The sequence below is a fragment of the Thunnus albacares genome, chromosome 11 (assembly GCF_914725855.1).
Source record: "Thunnus albacares chromosome 11, fThuAlb1.1, whole genome shotgun sequence".
Taxonomy (NCBI): Eukaryota; Metazoa; Chordata; class Actinopteri; order Scombriformes; family Scombridae; genus Thunnus; species Thunnus albacares.
In genome coordinates this window covers 26,847,238-26,864,860 of record NC_058116.1, presented here as the reverse complement: position 1 = coordinate 26,864,860, position 17,623 = coordinate 26,847,238, and the positions used below count along the sequence as shown (strand labels likewise).

At 40.5% G+C, this 17,623-nt stretch overlaps 1 protein-coding gene across 13 annotated transcripts in view; it reads left to right on the top strand.

Moving 5' to 3' along the window:
* The window catches only part of tns1b (tensin 1b), a 174,396-nt gene that overhangs the window by 124,023 nt on the left and 32,750 nt on the right, over positions 1-17,623 (top strand). For 10 of the 13 annotated variants that reach the window (XM_044365247.1, XM_044365254.1, XM_044365253.1 and 7 more), the window contains 9 exons: positions 37-159; positions 2,276-2,340; positions 3,514-3,597; positions 5,728-5,840; positions 5,946-6,006; positions 7,792-7,867; positions 11,204-11,333; positions 11,504-11,569; positions 11,875-11,997. In XM_044365247.1, the coding sequence (XP_044221182.1) occupies positions 37-159; positions 2,276-2,340; positions 3,514-3,597; positions 5,728-5,840; positions 5,946-6,006; positions 7,792-7,867; positions 11,204-11,333; positions 11,504-11,569; positions 11,875-11,997 (841 nt within the window). The remainder of the gene's footprint in view (positions 1-36; positions 160-2,275; positions 2,341-3,513; positions 3,598-5,727; positions 5,841-5,945; positions 6,007-7,791; positions 7,868-11,203; positions 11,334-11,503; positions 11,570-11,874; positions 11,998-17,623) is intronic. The other 3 variants (XM_044365258.1, XM_044365257.1, XM_044365248.1) reach the window with 1 other exon arrangement.

The window sequence follows — 17,623 nt, the reverse complement described above, 5'->3', positions numbered from 1 at the left end:
CAGTCTCTGACGAATCAATCTCCCCTCCTCTCCCAGGTGTTGGACTTTGGCTGGCCTGACCACCATGCTCCAGCCCTGGACAAAATCTGCAGCATCTGCAAGGCCATGGACACCTGGCTGAGTGCTGACAGCCACAACGTGGTGGTTATACACAACAAGGTGAGGCTGAGAGACAAGAGGATGCTGTGAGAATGGGACAAGTATCACCAGACAGTAGAGGGTGCTCTCAGGCTCTTCTTGGGACCGCTACTCCCCCTGAGGCTGCAGCTGTTTCTTTGTGTTATTGTCAGTAATGACGCTCTCCCTGAGTGAAAAACTGACATTAAGGGTGGAGTATTTTGTGTGCGATAGTGTGTCTATGTCTGCTTATTTGGATTGGGTTGGGTGGATGAGAGATAGGAAAACACAATTAGGGTGAAAAGAAACTCTACTCATCATGGCTACTTAAGTTTATCTACTCTTTACCCTTAACAATACCATAAAAACTGAATTGACAAGTATTTTCCTGTTATTGCCTGAACTTACTTGCATCACATACTCTTGTGGCAAGCCACACTCAGTCTGGCTCAGGCTAAGTATGCCGACACAAACCATAAAAAGTATATCTAAATACAACTAGGCCAGTGTCCCATATGTAATACCTAATTATTTTCACATTAACCCCAGTGTGTTACTGATTGTGTTTTGCAACACAAGGATTAACTATGGGATCCTAAAGCTCCGTGCCTCATTCCAAGGTGTTCCCCACAGGGAGGTTACAAACAAGTCGGCTGCTATAACAACAGTTGTTATTTTTCTGTGAGTTGAGTAACGCTGGTGATGTGAGCGTGGGCTTGGAAGTTGTGGTGGTCACTAAGGAAGCAGGCTGTGTTGGGTTTCCACATATCAACAAATCATTTCCACTGAGCTCCACGCTGTTTAAACGGCAGCAATATTTATAATGTGGAACACACTCATCCTCCGCAGCGATCCTTGTTTTAAAAATGCATAGATGGTTAAAATGAATGCTTCCATATTAACCATTAGACTTGCCCAGGTCACATATATATTTTTTTTATGATTTGAATTGATATTACTAATGTAAAAACAAAACTTTATCAAAACTTTAAAGGAGCCCTCCACCAATTTTACATGTAATGGTCAGTTTACTAGTGATGATTCTAGTCTGTGAAACCAGTTGTAATAACGTCCTCTGTGGCTTTGGCGGAGCTGTCTATAGTCTGAGAAAATTTCCCTGATGATGTCACTTTAAATGTATAACAGACGGTCAGTCTTACAAACTGGGGTCATTGAGTTTAAAAGAAAAAAAAGTGGACATTTACCAGGCAGGGAGGATCTGATGCTGCATTCATTTTCTCTTCCATTGCATTTTACTCAATACTACTTGCACTTAATTGTCATTTTTCCTTGTTTTCTGTTTATACTGTATCTGTTCTTATTGTGCACATTGTAGCACTGAAGGAACATAGTTTTGTTCCCCTGTATGCCATCATGTATGGAGAGAATGGCAACAAATGCCATCTTGGACCTTGAACCTTGAATATCTGCGTTATTGTAATTACTTGTTTCCAACTTGAAAATAGCGTTCACGTCAACATCAGTGTCGTTAAGTACAACGAGCTTCAAAATATCCTACTTGGCACTAAATAATATGTAAATTCCTGAAATCTTGGATAACTTGCGTCAGTCAAAGTTGAGTTTAATTACCTTGAACGATGGCTTCAAGATAATTAAAGCCTAATGTGATGGACAAAGTGCTATGATGCCAGTGCGCTGTATTTTTAACCTTCACACGACAGAACTTTACAATCATACCGTACAACCATCTTGGGTTTTCTGATGACACGAACGCAAACAAGTTGTGAACTTTGGAATCTTTCCCATCTCTACCATCCATCCATTAGATTAAGTTGCACTGTGTGGAATGTAGGATCCAGTGTTTCTGGAGCTTGACCCATTTCTAGGGACTAAAAATCAACATATCTCAGTCTCTGTTTTGATCATTCTTGATTTAATCTGTCTCTTATGAGTCTACCAGCTATATGGAAGTGCAATAACACCACATAATCACCACAGTCCTCCTTTACAGCACCAAACTGTTCAACAACATCAAAGTCTAGAAAGAAAATCAGCACCAGAATAAAATTACTACCTCAATAACCCCATTAAAGAAAATTCAGTGTTATAAAGATGTGGAAAATGTGTTCCCGGGAAACCATCATGACTTGGAAGATAATATCTGTTGTTGACTCTTGCTTGCTTGATGTCTTTTCAGGGCAATCGGGGCAGAACTGGAGTGGTGGTGGCAGCCTACATGCATTACAGCAACATATCTGCCAGGTAGGCGTATAGTAGCACCTACAGCTGCAAAATGGTTAAGTGGCAGCACACTTTGGGAGAGGAAGTCAGAAAGAAAGGGAGAAAGAGGGAGCATGAAGATGAATCTGTAATTTTCTGGAAACAGGAAAATAGAAGTGCAGAAAAATAAATGGGTCTAAATGAGGAAGAGACATGAGCGGAAAAAGTAGATAGACCAGCATTGTTCATCACAAGACTGTAGCCCACATCTGAAGAACAGACAGAGATGTGATGAACAGAAGGAGGAGGAGGAGGAGGAGGGGTGTAACATGAGACTGAAGAACAACACTTTTATTTGCAGAAATCCAAGAAAAAAAGTGTTTGATATAATAATTATGGGCAGCAAGCATTGAGTTAGCTTAGACAGTCACTGGATCATAAGGCCCAAATTATAAGTACACGCTTTTTATTCATTTTTTATTGGATTTATTCTTAGATAGGCCGAAATAGAATGACATTCAGCTGCGAAACCGAAGGAGATTTAAACTGTTAAACAATCAGAGGAGCGCCTGACTCCCTGTTGTTTCTGAAAGAGCACTGATTGGTCAATTTAAAGCTGGCATGAAGTAGTATTGAAAACTTAACTAGCAGTAAAATACCAGAACATTAACCACCTGTGATTCTTGTTAACATTATAGATAAAGATGTTTAACTATGTGCATGGAGATTATGCAGAATTAGACCACTATTGTCTTATGAAACATTATGAATATCTACATTGTGATTCAGAATGCATTATATAACATCTATTTCTTATGATACAGTGAGAAATATTCTTCTTCCTGATTGTTATTGATTATGTCAGATGCAGCTTGTTGTCTAATTAATTCTATGCCACCTTTGTGTGTTGTAATATCTGATATTAAGCATGCTGAAGGAGGGTTTTTCACGAAACGTACATGTGCATTATAGTAATTTCCTACTCAAGCGATGGTGTGCAGACTTCTTAGATGTCTCACGTGGCATGATTACCATGGTTGTTTTTGCTGTTTCCTCTGATCATCATCAGGCTCCATAATTGCATAAACACTAAAGTTGCACACAGATTATACACTTGAAATAATATAAAGTATACTGTATATGCATTGCAAACACTAGAGATGAAATAAAAGTATATTAAATATGTAATAACCAAACTTTTCTGTTGGAATGCAGTGCTGACCAGGCTCTGGACAGGTTTGCCATGAAGCGTTTCTATGAAGACAAAGTGCTTCCTGTTGGTCAGCCTTCTCAGAAAAGGTCAGTCTTCCCTCACTTGTTGTTTAAAGTATGAGTTTGACCCCAGAATGAACTGTCTCACAAAGAAATCTCTTGTCTTCCTATGTACTAAAAAAGCTACATTCATTTATTTTTAGCCACTTGGAGCAGTGAATACACTTTAAGCTAATGAAACAACTCAGACATCCAATGAGGGTTGAATCGAGGACAACTGGACTTCTTGGTTATAGACACTTGAAGACGTTTCACCTCTTATCCAAGGGGCTTCCCCAGTTCTGGCTGATTGGCAGGGAGTCTCGGGTATTTAACCTCTCAATGGTCATTATCAAGGTCATTGATACCACTTGGTTTGTTAGTGCTCCTGGCTGTTGTAACAATAATCGTTAGAGCTGTCGGTCGTCACCGGAGGCCAAGTGTAAACGACAGTTGGAGTTGTCACATGAGGCCAAATGTGAATGGTTGTTAAGTTTCCAGGGAAGGGATGAAAGGACAGCATTGTAAGTGGGGGGGATAAGTGGTGTCGTAGCCCTCTTCCTCTGTTCAGGGATGGTTTCTCTAATGTGATGTAAATAGCCTCCTTCACTCCTCTTTCCAACCATCTGTCCTCTCTATCCAAATTATGCATGTTGTTGTCTTCAAAAGAGGTGTAAATAAACTGCTGAGTCTTGACCCGAAGAGTTGACCCCTCCTGCGTTAAGCCATGCGTTTGTTTATACAAGTGTGTGCATTCCTCACTGCGCTGGACTGCATACACTAGATTGCTTTTCTTGTGTTTAGGTGTGCGGTCTTTTGGGTGGACCAGTTTCAGTCTTAGTATGTTGCTGGGTTTGAAAAACACAGGGATGTGGTGTTTGTAAAAAAATCCTTCTGAGTTTCTCAGATACTCCAGACATGTAAGGAATGACCATGTTGTTGGGTTTATTCTTCTTTTCCTCACCACCTGCAGTGTTGGTTTTCTTCCTGTATCTTGTGGCTGTTTTGACAAAGGACCAGTTAGGATATCCACAAGCTTTAAGTGCATCTTTCAGGTGTTTGTGCTCCTTCTCTTGGGCCTGAGCACTTGTTGGTGCATTATCAGCTCGGGGGTGCAGGGTTCTGAGAGTCAAAGAGGAAGTACTGGTCTGTATGTGGTGGTTTCCCTGTATACTCCAATGTGGAGGCTGCGTCACAGTCCAAAAAGGCCAATCTGTTGTTTTTGACGTCCTCTTGTGTGAACTTGATGTTATTGTGCACCGAGTTAATGTGTTCTTTGAAGGATTGCACTTCCTGGATCTTCACAGAATACATTAACTCAGTGGACAGTAACATCAAGTCACGTTGTTCACACTTGAACTCAGGTGACTCCCAACAACTCTAACAACTGTTGTTACAACAGCAGGAGCACTAACAAACCAAGTGGTATGATAACGACCCCACAGAGGTTAAATACCTGGGACTCCTCACCTGTCAGTTAGAACTGAAGAAACTCCTTGGATGAGAGGTGAAACATCTTCCAGTATCTACAATCAACAAGTCCAGTTGCCCTCGATTCCTCCCCCTGTGGTCTTCACAGACAACTCCAGAGTGAATTACACGGCTGTTTAGCAGCTAAGTGCTTCACTATGTTCACCATCTAGTCACTGACTTTGTATTTCTGCAGTTTGATGCTGGGCAGGTGGTGTACAGTGGCGTTAACAGAGATTTCTGCTTGAGAATAAATATACACACCTTGCAAGCCACATTTTGTATTTAAATTTGCACTGAGGCAATATCTGATGCCTCGGTTAAGCAGATTAAACTCAGCAATAAAATGTAGTCACGTTAAAGTACAGTTACCACAAAGTAATCAGTATCACTATACCAGTATCAACAGCACTGTAAGAAATCAGATACTCAGGACACAGATGTTACCAGTTATGTACTCTACTGTCAACTAAGAAATTGACTTTATAATAAAAAAGAGTGTTTGGCTCCTTTAGCATGGCTGATATGTTGAAAACATTCATTGTTGTTACTAGAGGTCATAGCCAAAGACTGTGTCTCTTTGTTGTGATGAACACAGGATTATACCTTTATCCCTTTGTTGTAAAACATTAAGGATCGTGATAGAATTTCACTGAAAGAGACATAGTAGTACTATCATCTCCTCCTCCTTCCCTTTGTCCCGCTCAGGTATGTGGAGTATTTCAGCGGCTTGTTATCCGGACACATCAAGATCAACAACAAACCCCTGTTCCTTCACCATGTCATCATGCACGGCATCCCCAACTTTGAGTCTAAAGGGGGTGAGTGTCATGCGCAGACTGTATATGTTCACATATGCACATGTGTGAGCATTTAAACACACATTATTTATTTTTCTAACCTTCTCTTTTTGAATTGTTTTCCAGGTTGTCGTCCTTTTCTGAAAATCTACCAGGCCATGCAGCCCGTCTACACATCTGGGATCTAGTAAGTCTTAAAACATACTCACACTCAAATGCTTTTACAAGATTCCAGGGATAGTGAGCTCGTAATGGCTCAATAATAAAAACCCTGATTTTCCTTTATAGCCTCTCCTCTAACTCCCCTGCCCCCCCAGTATGCACACACATCACTGCTCTTGCCAGTTTACGCTCTGTGCTTGCCTCACATTATTGTATGCTGCAGGCTCTTGTTTCCCTACTTTAGATCCTGCAGTCACTTCAAGCGTTATTTGTGACCGGAGAGCCAATGAAACAGGCAAACAGGCATCTGTGTGGACGCCTGCAGAGTTTTCCTGCCAGAGGCCCCCTGCTGGTTCCCAGGGCCAGACAGGAAACTATGGGTTCCATGACTTTCTGTTGTTGTTTTGAGAGGAGAGGAGGTTAGAGGAGAGAGCTGGAGAACATTTACACTGTATTTACATGTTATACAGACACTGATTACAATATCTTAGCATAAAGAGCAGGAAAGCTGTAAGAAACATATAATGTATGTGCACATCAGATCATTGAGTTCCATACATAAAAGTACAACTTGTACACATAACACATACTTTAAACATTAATATGGTAATGAATAAACCAATTAGCAGATTTGAATTTTGTCAGCCGTTGCAGGAAAATGGCTGACTGGATTGGTACTTGAAGAAAAGCTTCAATTCAGTAAAAAGTTAGAGGCAAAATGTAAATATATCAGTTCATGAACAGTTGTGGAAGTCTCTGGTGTAAATGCAAGCACTGAGTGTTGCTTAAAGCTGCATTTTATTCATTTTTTGCCTTTAAGGAGAACAACATTGTCCTATTATCACCATATGAAGTCGTTTGATGTCGTGTTTCCGTCCACCTGAGGGATGTGTGTCCAATATTCACTCTCCTTCTCGCTCCGTTTTGGTCTCCACCAGCACCTGAAGGAAACATCTGACTCTTTAGCTGCTAAATGTCCCGTTATTATGTTCATCAGCTAGCTGCTAACGTTGTGTTGTTGTTTGGTGCTGGACAGGTAGTGTAGGGCACTGTGGGAGTTTAATCGCTAAAAACAGCCGCCTGCTGCGACTAGAGACGTGGTTGATGAGAGCAGAGTTTCTGGGCTGTAAAACCTAAACAATGAGCTGAAAGATGCTAAAACACTTCATAGATCCGAGGGATACTGCAGAATTGGGTGATAATTCTCTGTGGGTTTGCAACTACAAGCGAAACTTTTACATTACACAAAGTGATTTCATCCATCGTTACTTTAAAAATACTGATTAGTGCAACTTAAAACTGTCTGATCCTGGTTTTCTCATTCTTTGGGAATTCTTAGGAAGCATTTTGAAGTTTTTACTGTAAATAGCAAAGCCTGTTTCTTGTCTGAAATGTAATACTAATGTCCATTCTTCCAAACGTGTTAACACTATAAACACATTTACAGTTTACACAATAACTAAGTGTGAAATAATCAGCGCACATATACTTCCAGACTGTCAACCCCTTAAAGCCTTAAGTCACATTCCTTCCCACTTTCTCTCACATGCTCCCTATTAGCACTCTCCACCCTTTGATCCCATGCTTCCAGGAAGACAATCATGTAGACACTAATGCCCAAAATTAGTCCAGCTCTGCACTGTGGTTACGCTCTGTGATGGCCATTGTTAAAGCAAATAAGAGATTGTTAGTAGGTGATGTAAATAAAGTGCTCACGGTGATACCAGACGAGCAACACCATGATATTCAGAGGAGTAATAGGGATGGCAGCCTTTTTAGCTAACATGTTGTGTTTTTTTTTCTTTTGCAGTAATGTTCAGGGGGACAGCCAGACGAGCATCTGTATCACCATTGAACCTGGTCTTCTTCTGAAAGGGGACATCCTGGTAAGAATAGCACAGTAGCTTGTGCGTATTGATGAAATACAGCAAAAGAGTGAAATCTCAGTTTAGCATCGTAGCTGTTTGTATCACATTCTGAGAACTTTAAAGGATAGATTCAGTTTTTTTTTTCAAGTCTGCATTAATATAATACTGATGTGTCATTATGTAGGTGGAAACGGGTCTTTCTCGCCGTAACAGTTCCTACTCTCCGTACTGACCCCCGAAGCTATTCTCTCGGAACTTGACTACACTGTAAGAAACGGGGGCCAAAATCCACAGCCCTCGTTCTGTGCAAATATGCGTTCCAAAGTTCAGCTGACACTAATATGATGCTTCAGCAGTCTCGGATAGCTAAATTGAGCTGATTTATTCCAAAGTTACAGCCTGTTTAGAAGAAAATTCCCTTTTCTTGTTTCCCAAGAATGTTCGGCGGAGGGATACGTTCTAGCAGTGGCGTGTAGATTTTACAAAACAAGAAACTGGAAGCATTTTCTCTCATGTCACAGGGTGTGAAAACGATAACAGAGGAAAGTTTAATGTCTTACTTTTTCCAACATTTAACCTCTGCCAGAAAAAGAAAGAAAAACAAAGGGATGTTAATTGATAAATAACATGGAACGCCAATGAGAACAGCTGTAGAAATGTACAGAGGATACACTGATTTGTGTTGTTTATTAGTAATGAGGGAATCCTGTTAGTTTTTCCAATCTGACGCTGTGTGTGTGTATGTGCTGAATGCATATGCTGTGGGCAGTTTATAGTATCCATTCACGGAAGAAATAGGGCCATAAAAACCTGGGGGAATACAGTTGGCCTGGGTCTCATACCTCAGTTTATAGACCCTCATTAGCACACAATATGTTTGCTGGAAACTATGACGTCAAAATGGTAATCTACTTTTTTCCACAACAGTGTTTTGGAAACATAAGGTACTATTTCAATGTGATATAATCATTTAAAGGAAATTTGCATGTAAAATGGATATTTTTAGTACTTTGTGAGAGATCTTTCTATTTATAGAGAGATATTTTAGGGATATTTTTACAAAATCTTAAGTGCTCCATTTGCTCTTTTTAAAATGAAGAAAAAAGATCCTCAATAAAGTAGAGTACCTCAGCTGTATTTTTTGCATGTAGTTCAAGCAGAGGAACTGCATACATCAGCAAAGTTTCTGCTTCTGCTGTCATTCAGGCCATAATATTATCCATGAGATGTCCTCAGGGTCATAATTTCAGCGTCGGGAATTTCAAAGAGGCACTTACTGTACGCTCGAGGCCGTTCCGTTTTGGCCGTCAGAGCTGAGCTCATATCTCATCCTTTATTTAGGACAGACTAATGGATTCTGCTGAACGCATCGTCTGACCGAGCCGTTGCCTGCTGATGCTCGTTATTATTCAGATAACACAGAGAATGTGAACTGTGGCCTTATGGCCAAATGGAGGAGACATTAGTCAGCATGGAGTGTGCTCTTGCATTTTAATTTATACTGGTATGTGTTTGTGCAGCTGAATCGAGTTGCGGATGAAACGAGTGCCAAAAACATTACTAATTACTCAATCGTTAGATGAAAAATGATAATCACAGAGGAAAATCTTTATTAAGATGATTGATATTATTCAGGTTGTTTTCCTCTCTTATTGGCCAAAGTCGGTCATTTTAATTCCAAGTTTGGTTTAAAATTTGCTTCAAGGATCAAAGTGGTTTCAAGGATGTCACAAACTTTACAGAGAACAGAAACAACACAGCTGAACAAGTCCAGCGGACAAACGAAGAACTTAAAAGGAATACTTTGACGTTGTCGGAAATACGTTTCTCCTCTCATCTAACTCTCCAGCCAAGAATTAGATGAGAAGATTGATACCACACTTATGTCTGTCAGTTAATGAGGCCATAGCGAGGAGGCAGTTAGCTTACCTTAGCGTAAAGACTGGAAACAGATGGAAACAGGTAGTCTGGCGTTCACTATAGCTTGACTGTTTCATCTGCACAAAAGTGCAAAAACACAGCAATAGTTTTATGAGGGGTTAGACTTGTCCGAGTGCAGCGTCTTCCCATCTTGTCTTTGTGGGGTTGGTTCACTTGGGTTTTTGTATGGATTAATCAAACTATGCAACGTGTTAATTAATGAGCTTGAGAGGCTTACAGGCAGATTTTGTTACCTTTGGACAGAGCCAGGCTAGCTGTGTGCACTACTGTTTCCAATCTTTCTGCTAAGCTAAACTAACCGGCTGCTGGCTGCAGTCTTATATTTAACTGACAAATATCTAACTATTGGCAAGAAAACAAATGAATGTTTCCCAAAAATGTTGAACTATTCCTTCAACATTAAGGATGATTTATCCACAAATGTGGAGGAAAAAAAAAGCTTTGGTTAGTTTTAAGCCTGTGTGTAAAAAATGAAACCGTGTAAATTCTCTAAAGACAACATGTAAGCTTAAAATTAATGTTTTCCTTCTTCTATTTTTTGTTCTCAAACTTCGCTCACCAGCGCTGTTTTCCTCATGAAAAGGATCCCTCAGTGGGAGGTATACAATATCCCTGAAAGCTGCACTAAGCCAAGGGATATTTTACTTTGCCGCCCACTTGTCCTCAATCATTTATGTGCTTGTGTGGATTTGAGAACCTTACATATTTAGATGTTATTTGGCCCCACATGCAGAAAATGGCTACACAATATATTTTTTAAACTGTTTATAAGTTTAGTTTCTACCTGCGCCGAGTAGCATATACCATAAGTATCTGAAAAATACTCACTGTCACTGTAACAGTGGGATGTTTTTCAGTTTGGCAGTTTCTTCTTCTCTGCAGCTGCACTTTGTGGCTGCATGTTGTTTGGCTTTAGGTAAATAGTCCTCCGGTACCTTTAAATGTGAGGTCCTTGTAAAACACTAACAGATCCAGGCTGCCCATCAGGGAACAGCAGGAGGGAGAGAGATGATTTTCCTGTGTGTGGTTTTAGTGTTGCTTTTAAAGCTGTTGTGTTGGGAGAAACATTTTGGATAATAATGCAAGTGGAGAGGCCATACACTATACACTATACACACATAAAAAAAAGAAAAGCCTTAAATTCTTTTTTTTCTAGCTCTGAGCCAGTGTAGAGAAACAGGACTAACAATGAATCAAGCTGGAATGTCTCTGGCTCGTGTTTCATAAAGATGATTTCATATTCTGCTCGCTTGATTTTAACCCGCAGTTCAGCAGTAGAGGTGATTTGATTTTTTTGTGGTTTTACTTTTAACATCCTGAATTTTATTTAAGTTGACATGTTGAGTTTTGTTGGTCCTGTTAGATGTGATGCTGGTACTACAATACTTAAAAAATCTCATCTTCATCCTTCAGCTCAAGTGCTATCACAAGCGCTACCGCGGCCCGTGCCGAGATGTGATTTTCCGGGTGCAGTTTCACACGTGTGCCGTTCACGACCTGGGGATCGTGTTTGGAAAAGATGAGCTTGATGAGACGTTCAAAGGTAGGAGAGAGAGTACTCAGAATATACGCAATGAACGGCTGATTTATTATGTATTTAAGTAGTCGATCCATTTTTTCCTGCTATCTATTTGGTTCTGTAATGACGACTAATGATTAACAATTAATAATCATTGTTTTTCCTGTTCTCTTTTTATTATTTCCTGGCTCCAGATGACAGATTCCCAGAATATGGAAAAGTAGAGTTTATTTTCTCCTTTGGGCCAGAAAAAATCCATGGTAAGAATCAATGTGTCGGGTTTTGTTGGTATGTCGGAGCGTTTTTCACAAATTACAATATTTCGCCTTCACATTTCTCATATTTGTTTTGTTTTGTTGTAAACGAATCAAACCGAGCAGGTTGTTTGAGACTTGCTGTGCACATACACAGATCTATTATAAATCAAAAAAAGAGAACATTCTATAAAATTAAGTGAAAATTAAGTCTGAATTAAAAGACAACAGTTATGACTGTATGTAACATGTGTTGTATTTGTTGTGATTGAAAGACATTCACATTTCTGCTCTGCCTCTTTGTACTTCTGGTCAAGGTATGGACCACCTGGAAAACGGGCCGAGCGTTTCCGTGGACTACAACACTCAAGATCCTCTGATCCGCTGGGACTCCTACGAAAACTTCAATCAGAACTGTGAGGACACCGCAGACGGTGAGTACAGTCGGATTATAGATAGTATTTTAAATTTTGTACATACACACACAACAAAATTCAACACGATAAATATCACACACATGTTGTACGAGCATGCTCAGAGACACAAATCCACACAGAGAAGGTGGAACTCCTGCTGCCCCCCCCCCCCCCTTGAGTGCTGTAAACTTAACAAGGTGTTAATTACACTGGCTCTTAACAGCCATAAGCCCTAATGAAAGGTCTCATTTAGACCTCACTCTCACTTAGGCTAAAACGCGATAATTTGCGCACAACTTGTATTTCTGACTTATTTTAAGTAATTGAATTTGCAGGTTAACGTTACAAGACACGCCACACTTTTCAGTTTCCAACAATAGATGACTGCACGGGGGGGGGGGTCCTCGTTATTGTATCAGTTGTGAAAGATTTCTGTCGTGACCCTCTAGGTGAAAGGTCACCTTACGTAAATAAGGAAACTATACATGTGACTGTGGAAATGCATTTTAATGTGGTTAGGAGGACGTTGGGATTCTGTTTTATTCTCTCTCTCTCTTTCTTTCTCACTCCGCCCCCCCCACACATACACACAAACAGCACGTATCCATGATGACCTCTAGCAACAAGGCTGTTTTTGTCTGTCTGCGTGACACAGAGAGAAAAAGATTCAGCCTCTTTCCTCATGGAGCTTTTTCACACTTTCATCCCTTTAAAACTCCCACGACAGGGTCGAACCGAGGTCACGTTTAAGTTCAAACAGGTGTTGGAATGCTTTATGAGACAAACTAGCAGATGTTTTTATGCTGGTAAATACTGAATTATTAGTAGCAGGAGTATACAGTGTTGTTTATTTACTTTCATGCATCACAAAGTTGCTCAAAAACTCAAACCACCGACGGACTATGTGAGGCTTCGTGACTGTGTGTCTGATGTGGTGGTTTGCGGCACAGGGGGCCCACAGGGGACGGTGCGTTCTCCTTTTTCACCCCCAGTAGTTCTCTGATGAGAGGGCCATCATTGGATGCCTATCAGAAGGGCCATTAAGGACTTTTGTCGACTGGTGTGAGCTAAATCACCTTCACATAAATGCCAACAAGACAAAGGAGATAGTGATAGATGCCCCAGTCTACACCGGTGAACATCCAGGGATTGAAGTGTACAAATACCTGAGTGTTCCCCTCAATAATAAACTGGACTGGTTGGACAATAACGATGTCCTGTACAAAAAGGCCAAAGTCATCTCCATATGCTGAGGAGGCTGAGGTCCCTCGGAGCGTGCGGGACACTGTTTAGAATATTTTATGACACTGTGGTGGTGTCAGCGATCTTCTACGCAGTGGTTTGCTGGGGAGGTGGAAGCACGGAGAGGGACAGAAAAAGACTCAGTTAACGTGTTAAGAGGGCTAGCGCTGTCCTGGAGTGTCCTCTGGATTCCACAGAGGAGGTGGGTGAGAGGAGGATGTTAGACAAGCTGTCGTCAATCCTAGACAACACTCATCTCCTGCATGAGACAGCAGCAGACTGCTACACCCACAGTGTAGCAGTCTGTAGCAGCCTGTACATATCTGTATATGTGATAGATGTATATAGTGTATATAGTTTTTAGATGTATTTATCACTCACTCACTCTTTTTCTTCTAATTTTGATCTGCTATAACAAGTTAATTTCCCCTGTGGGGATCAATAAAGTTTCCATCCATTCATCAAATGATCATATTGTTATAAGAGAAAAGCTGTATGTAAATCAAAGTAAAAATAAGTGTTTTACCCACAGCAAGTATCAAAAATCATCCCAAATCTATTGTAAATGGTAAATGGTAGATCATGTTTTGAAAGGGAGGAGAGTCACTAGCACCACTGAGTTCATTTGTGGTGAAATTCTGACCGCAGAGAGCCCAAAGGCCTCGTGGGACCTGACTCTACTGCTTTCCAGAACGCAGCGCGAGGCATTCCTGGGTTTAGCCACAGGCGTGGACAGAGTCTGTCTGCTCAGGGGGCAGTGGTCACTCTGTGACCAAAGTGCTACTTTCTCCGCCACCCAAAAAAGGAAGCAATGCTACACCCTTAGCAATAGCAGCAAGCCTGTTGTTTTGCCTTCCAAAAGGGCCACGCTTATAGGGATGGTCAACTTGTTTTTGTAACCACTGGAATGATTTTCCTCATGTTTGTGGCAGATAAAAACTGACATCTATTGGGAATCAGGGTTGTGTTATGTCTTATCACATAATCATTAAAGGGAAAGTGTTATGATCTGGCACATTCCTGTGGATATCCTATATATGTTCAGGTTTCAGGAGGTATTTACTGATACAAGAATTTCACAGTCGTTATTACATTTACCGCATGTTCCAACACTGATTTTACAAGCTGTCATAACAGCTCATGCAAATGTTAAATTCTTGCTCATGCAGGAGAAAAACATGCAAAAGCAGGGACTAATACATGTAAAGTTTAATCATGATGAGTGCTAAACTTATTATAGTCTGCATTATAGAAAGGTACAGATTATTTTCCAACAAGAGAGTGTGTCAGGGCATTTAGGGTGGATTAAAAAGACAATTCACAACACGACGCAGCAGCTTTTTTAAGAGGGATGCTCTGTCCTTGATTCCCCCGGAGTTTTTTTTATGTGTTTCCCAGATAGTCAGAAAGGTCAGAGGTTACTTGGCTACCTTCTATCGCTGCTCATAAAGTGTCTACGCCACAGTCGGCGGCAGCTTGAAATAGTCCTTGCTAAAATAGAATAGGTCTCCACTCATTCTGTTCCAGTGGAGGTTATAGCTGATGTGTGTGTGTGTGTGTGTGTGTGTGTTATCTCAGCCCAGCCTTGTTCAAGCGACGGTGATACTGTGTTCAAGTCTTGAATTTGACAAACACATGTAAATACAAACTACTATTGCTTCATAGGGTACATACTGTACACAGAAAAATACAAACGCACAATCACATGTCCTTATGTGGCTACTTGAGCCATGAAGTAGTCGATAAAACTTCAAACATGTCCCATAATAGCCTTTCTGTGCCGTGACTTTATTCAGCCGGCGCAGTCAGACTGATACACACTGCATTTTAAATGAGCTCAGCTTGCAAAATGGTATTTAAGGGAACAGTTAAAAATGGTTCTGTCTCATAGAAATGCACTTTGCAGCAGTGGCAGAGAGAGAGAGAAAGGGTTTCCAGGAAACTGATGGTGTTTCCACAGTCATTTGGCGTCACACTTGTTAGCGCTGAAAAGGTAATTAGTTCCTCTGACGGAGTGGCTTTTAGAGCCGAGAGAGAAAACGAGAGAGGGTGTATATCTTCACGAGTGTTAGTTAGAAACAGAAAGTATTGTTGTTTGTTGTTCGCAGTTTGTCAAGACTGCTGTTGCTCTTCTGAGGAAAGCGTCAGGCTACTGTACTTACAAGATTTCTGCCCTCTTAGCTTATCAAGGCATTGCATAAAGCTTAAAATTATAGGGCCAATGTTTTGTTGGGATCAACATTGGGTAAGTGCTGTTTACGTGGATGTCGGTTTTCAAAAGATTGATGTTGACATTCATTGTGTTTATTCGATAAAAACAGCTACAGCTGCTGTGGGACGGTTTCAGCATTGGGATTTTTTTTTTGTGCCTTTTTACATATCTTTACTAAGCTTATATGGATACGGTATGATAATCTGCTCTTTTACATACAAATCAAATCCTTGCACTTTTTTCATCACGATCATGTGTTCAAAGAAGTCATTGTGTCTAAAGGATGCACTTGCTGCAGCTCAGCGGGCAAAATCAAAGCACTGTATGTTTCTATTATCCTTCACATGTATCTTCTATTGCTGTTTTTTTCCCATCTTGTAGAGTTAAAGTTACTCTTGGAACCTTCTGTTGCAGTTTCCGGATCCCAGAGATCTGTTTAAGTCTGTATTCGGTGCTGGATTGGTGTGGGTGTGTTACAGATACTGGTGAGAAGATGAAGAACAATCCAGTTTTTTAAAGTCTAGTTTTAATAATATATCTTGTGTTTGAAGGCTAATCAGATACAAAGACTCTACACAGTTTCTCACATTCTACCAGGAATGTACATTTGCACGTCATTTATTGATCAATGCGGTGTATTGCTGCATGACGTTGCAGAAAAAGTCAATGCTTTTGCTTGACAACCCTGCGTTCTTGCATCAAGGCCCTCCTTTATGGGACCCCTGATGTGGCAACGCAGTAGTCTCATTAAAATGAATAACAGGGTAACAGTTTTTTGATGTAGTGCTATTGTTAGGTCATGACAATCAGAACAGAAATGCAAACTAAATTGTTGCTGCTAAGATTCAAGATGAAAAAAAGAGACATTTCCGCTAAATCTAACTGTATAACAGCTTGATATAAATCACTACTTCCTTGATTCAAGTGTCCCTGAAATAGAATTTGTAACAAGCCGATCCTGTCAGTCACCTGATACATGCACGAGTCTAATCAAACAACGCCGCTACATGCCAAGCTATAGCTTGATGCGAGCAACCATGCAGACAAACTGCAGGGAAACACCATGTGAGTAGCAGATGTGAAAGTTCAAGCTGTGTACGGTCTGTGAAGGTAGATCATGTTTTGGTTACTAAATACTGATAGACTTTCGGGGAGTGACAGACCCTTGTGTTGTTGTTTACCATTCTGTTCCAGTGATTGGTTCAGCTTGCCAACACAACACATTTGTGGAATAACTGGGATGGGAGGAGGGGGGGGGGGGGAAAATAAGAATAGTGAGATATATAAACAGAGAAAAGATGGATGAGAGTAAAGAGCAACAGATTTCACAAGAGCGAGAGATAGAAAACAAGAGTCATTCAGTTCCGTCTAATATCAAATTAATTCAGATTTTTGTGTTATATTAGCACTACATCTATCTATGATTCATACAGAACCTCTTCATCAAGACAAGGATTTCTCATACACAGTCAATATTATGGCATTTTGACTGTAAATCACATTTCCCTCTGGTTTGAACAAACTTTGCTACCTTTCATTCGTAAGGACTTATTTCTACTTCACCACCTTTCTCTTCAAGTTCTAAGAGATCTTCTTCTCTCTGCCTCAGTGAAGAGTCGGAGGAGTTAAAGGCAGACTCCTCCGCTCGACTGTGAAACCCTTTTGTGCACAGATTCACAGGAGGAGGAGTGACAGAGAATGTCAGAGTGGGTTTGTGCATGCTGCTGCTCAGCACAGACAGAAAGTGACATGGTGAATTTGTGTCCAGCATTTCTTTGATTTCCCCTCGGCGCGAGGCTGCCTTTTATCAAGATTTGATAGTTGTTGAAGAGTTCCGCCGTGAACCTGTTTCGAGTTTGTCCTTCTGCACTTTATAACGCCGGAGAGAAAAGTTATAACGAATTCAGCAGCTGACGTCTTTGACAACATGTGAGTAGCATGCTCAGAGCTGTAGATATAGAGATTTGCAGAAACAGGATCTTTAATTTTATCTGGAAATATGCTCAATTACTCATTGCGGGTTGTCTATTATCCAAACACTTGGCCACATTGTGCTTTTCATGTTAATGTTTTTTTTTTTTACTGCTTCAACCAAGTTCACAAGGCAAGTGATCCTTTGAAGTTTAATCTTTTACAAATGTTTTTATCCAGTACTGATAAAAAGTTGAGTCGCATATAGAAAGTCTGTGT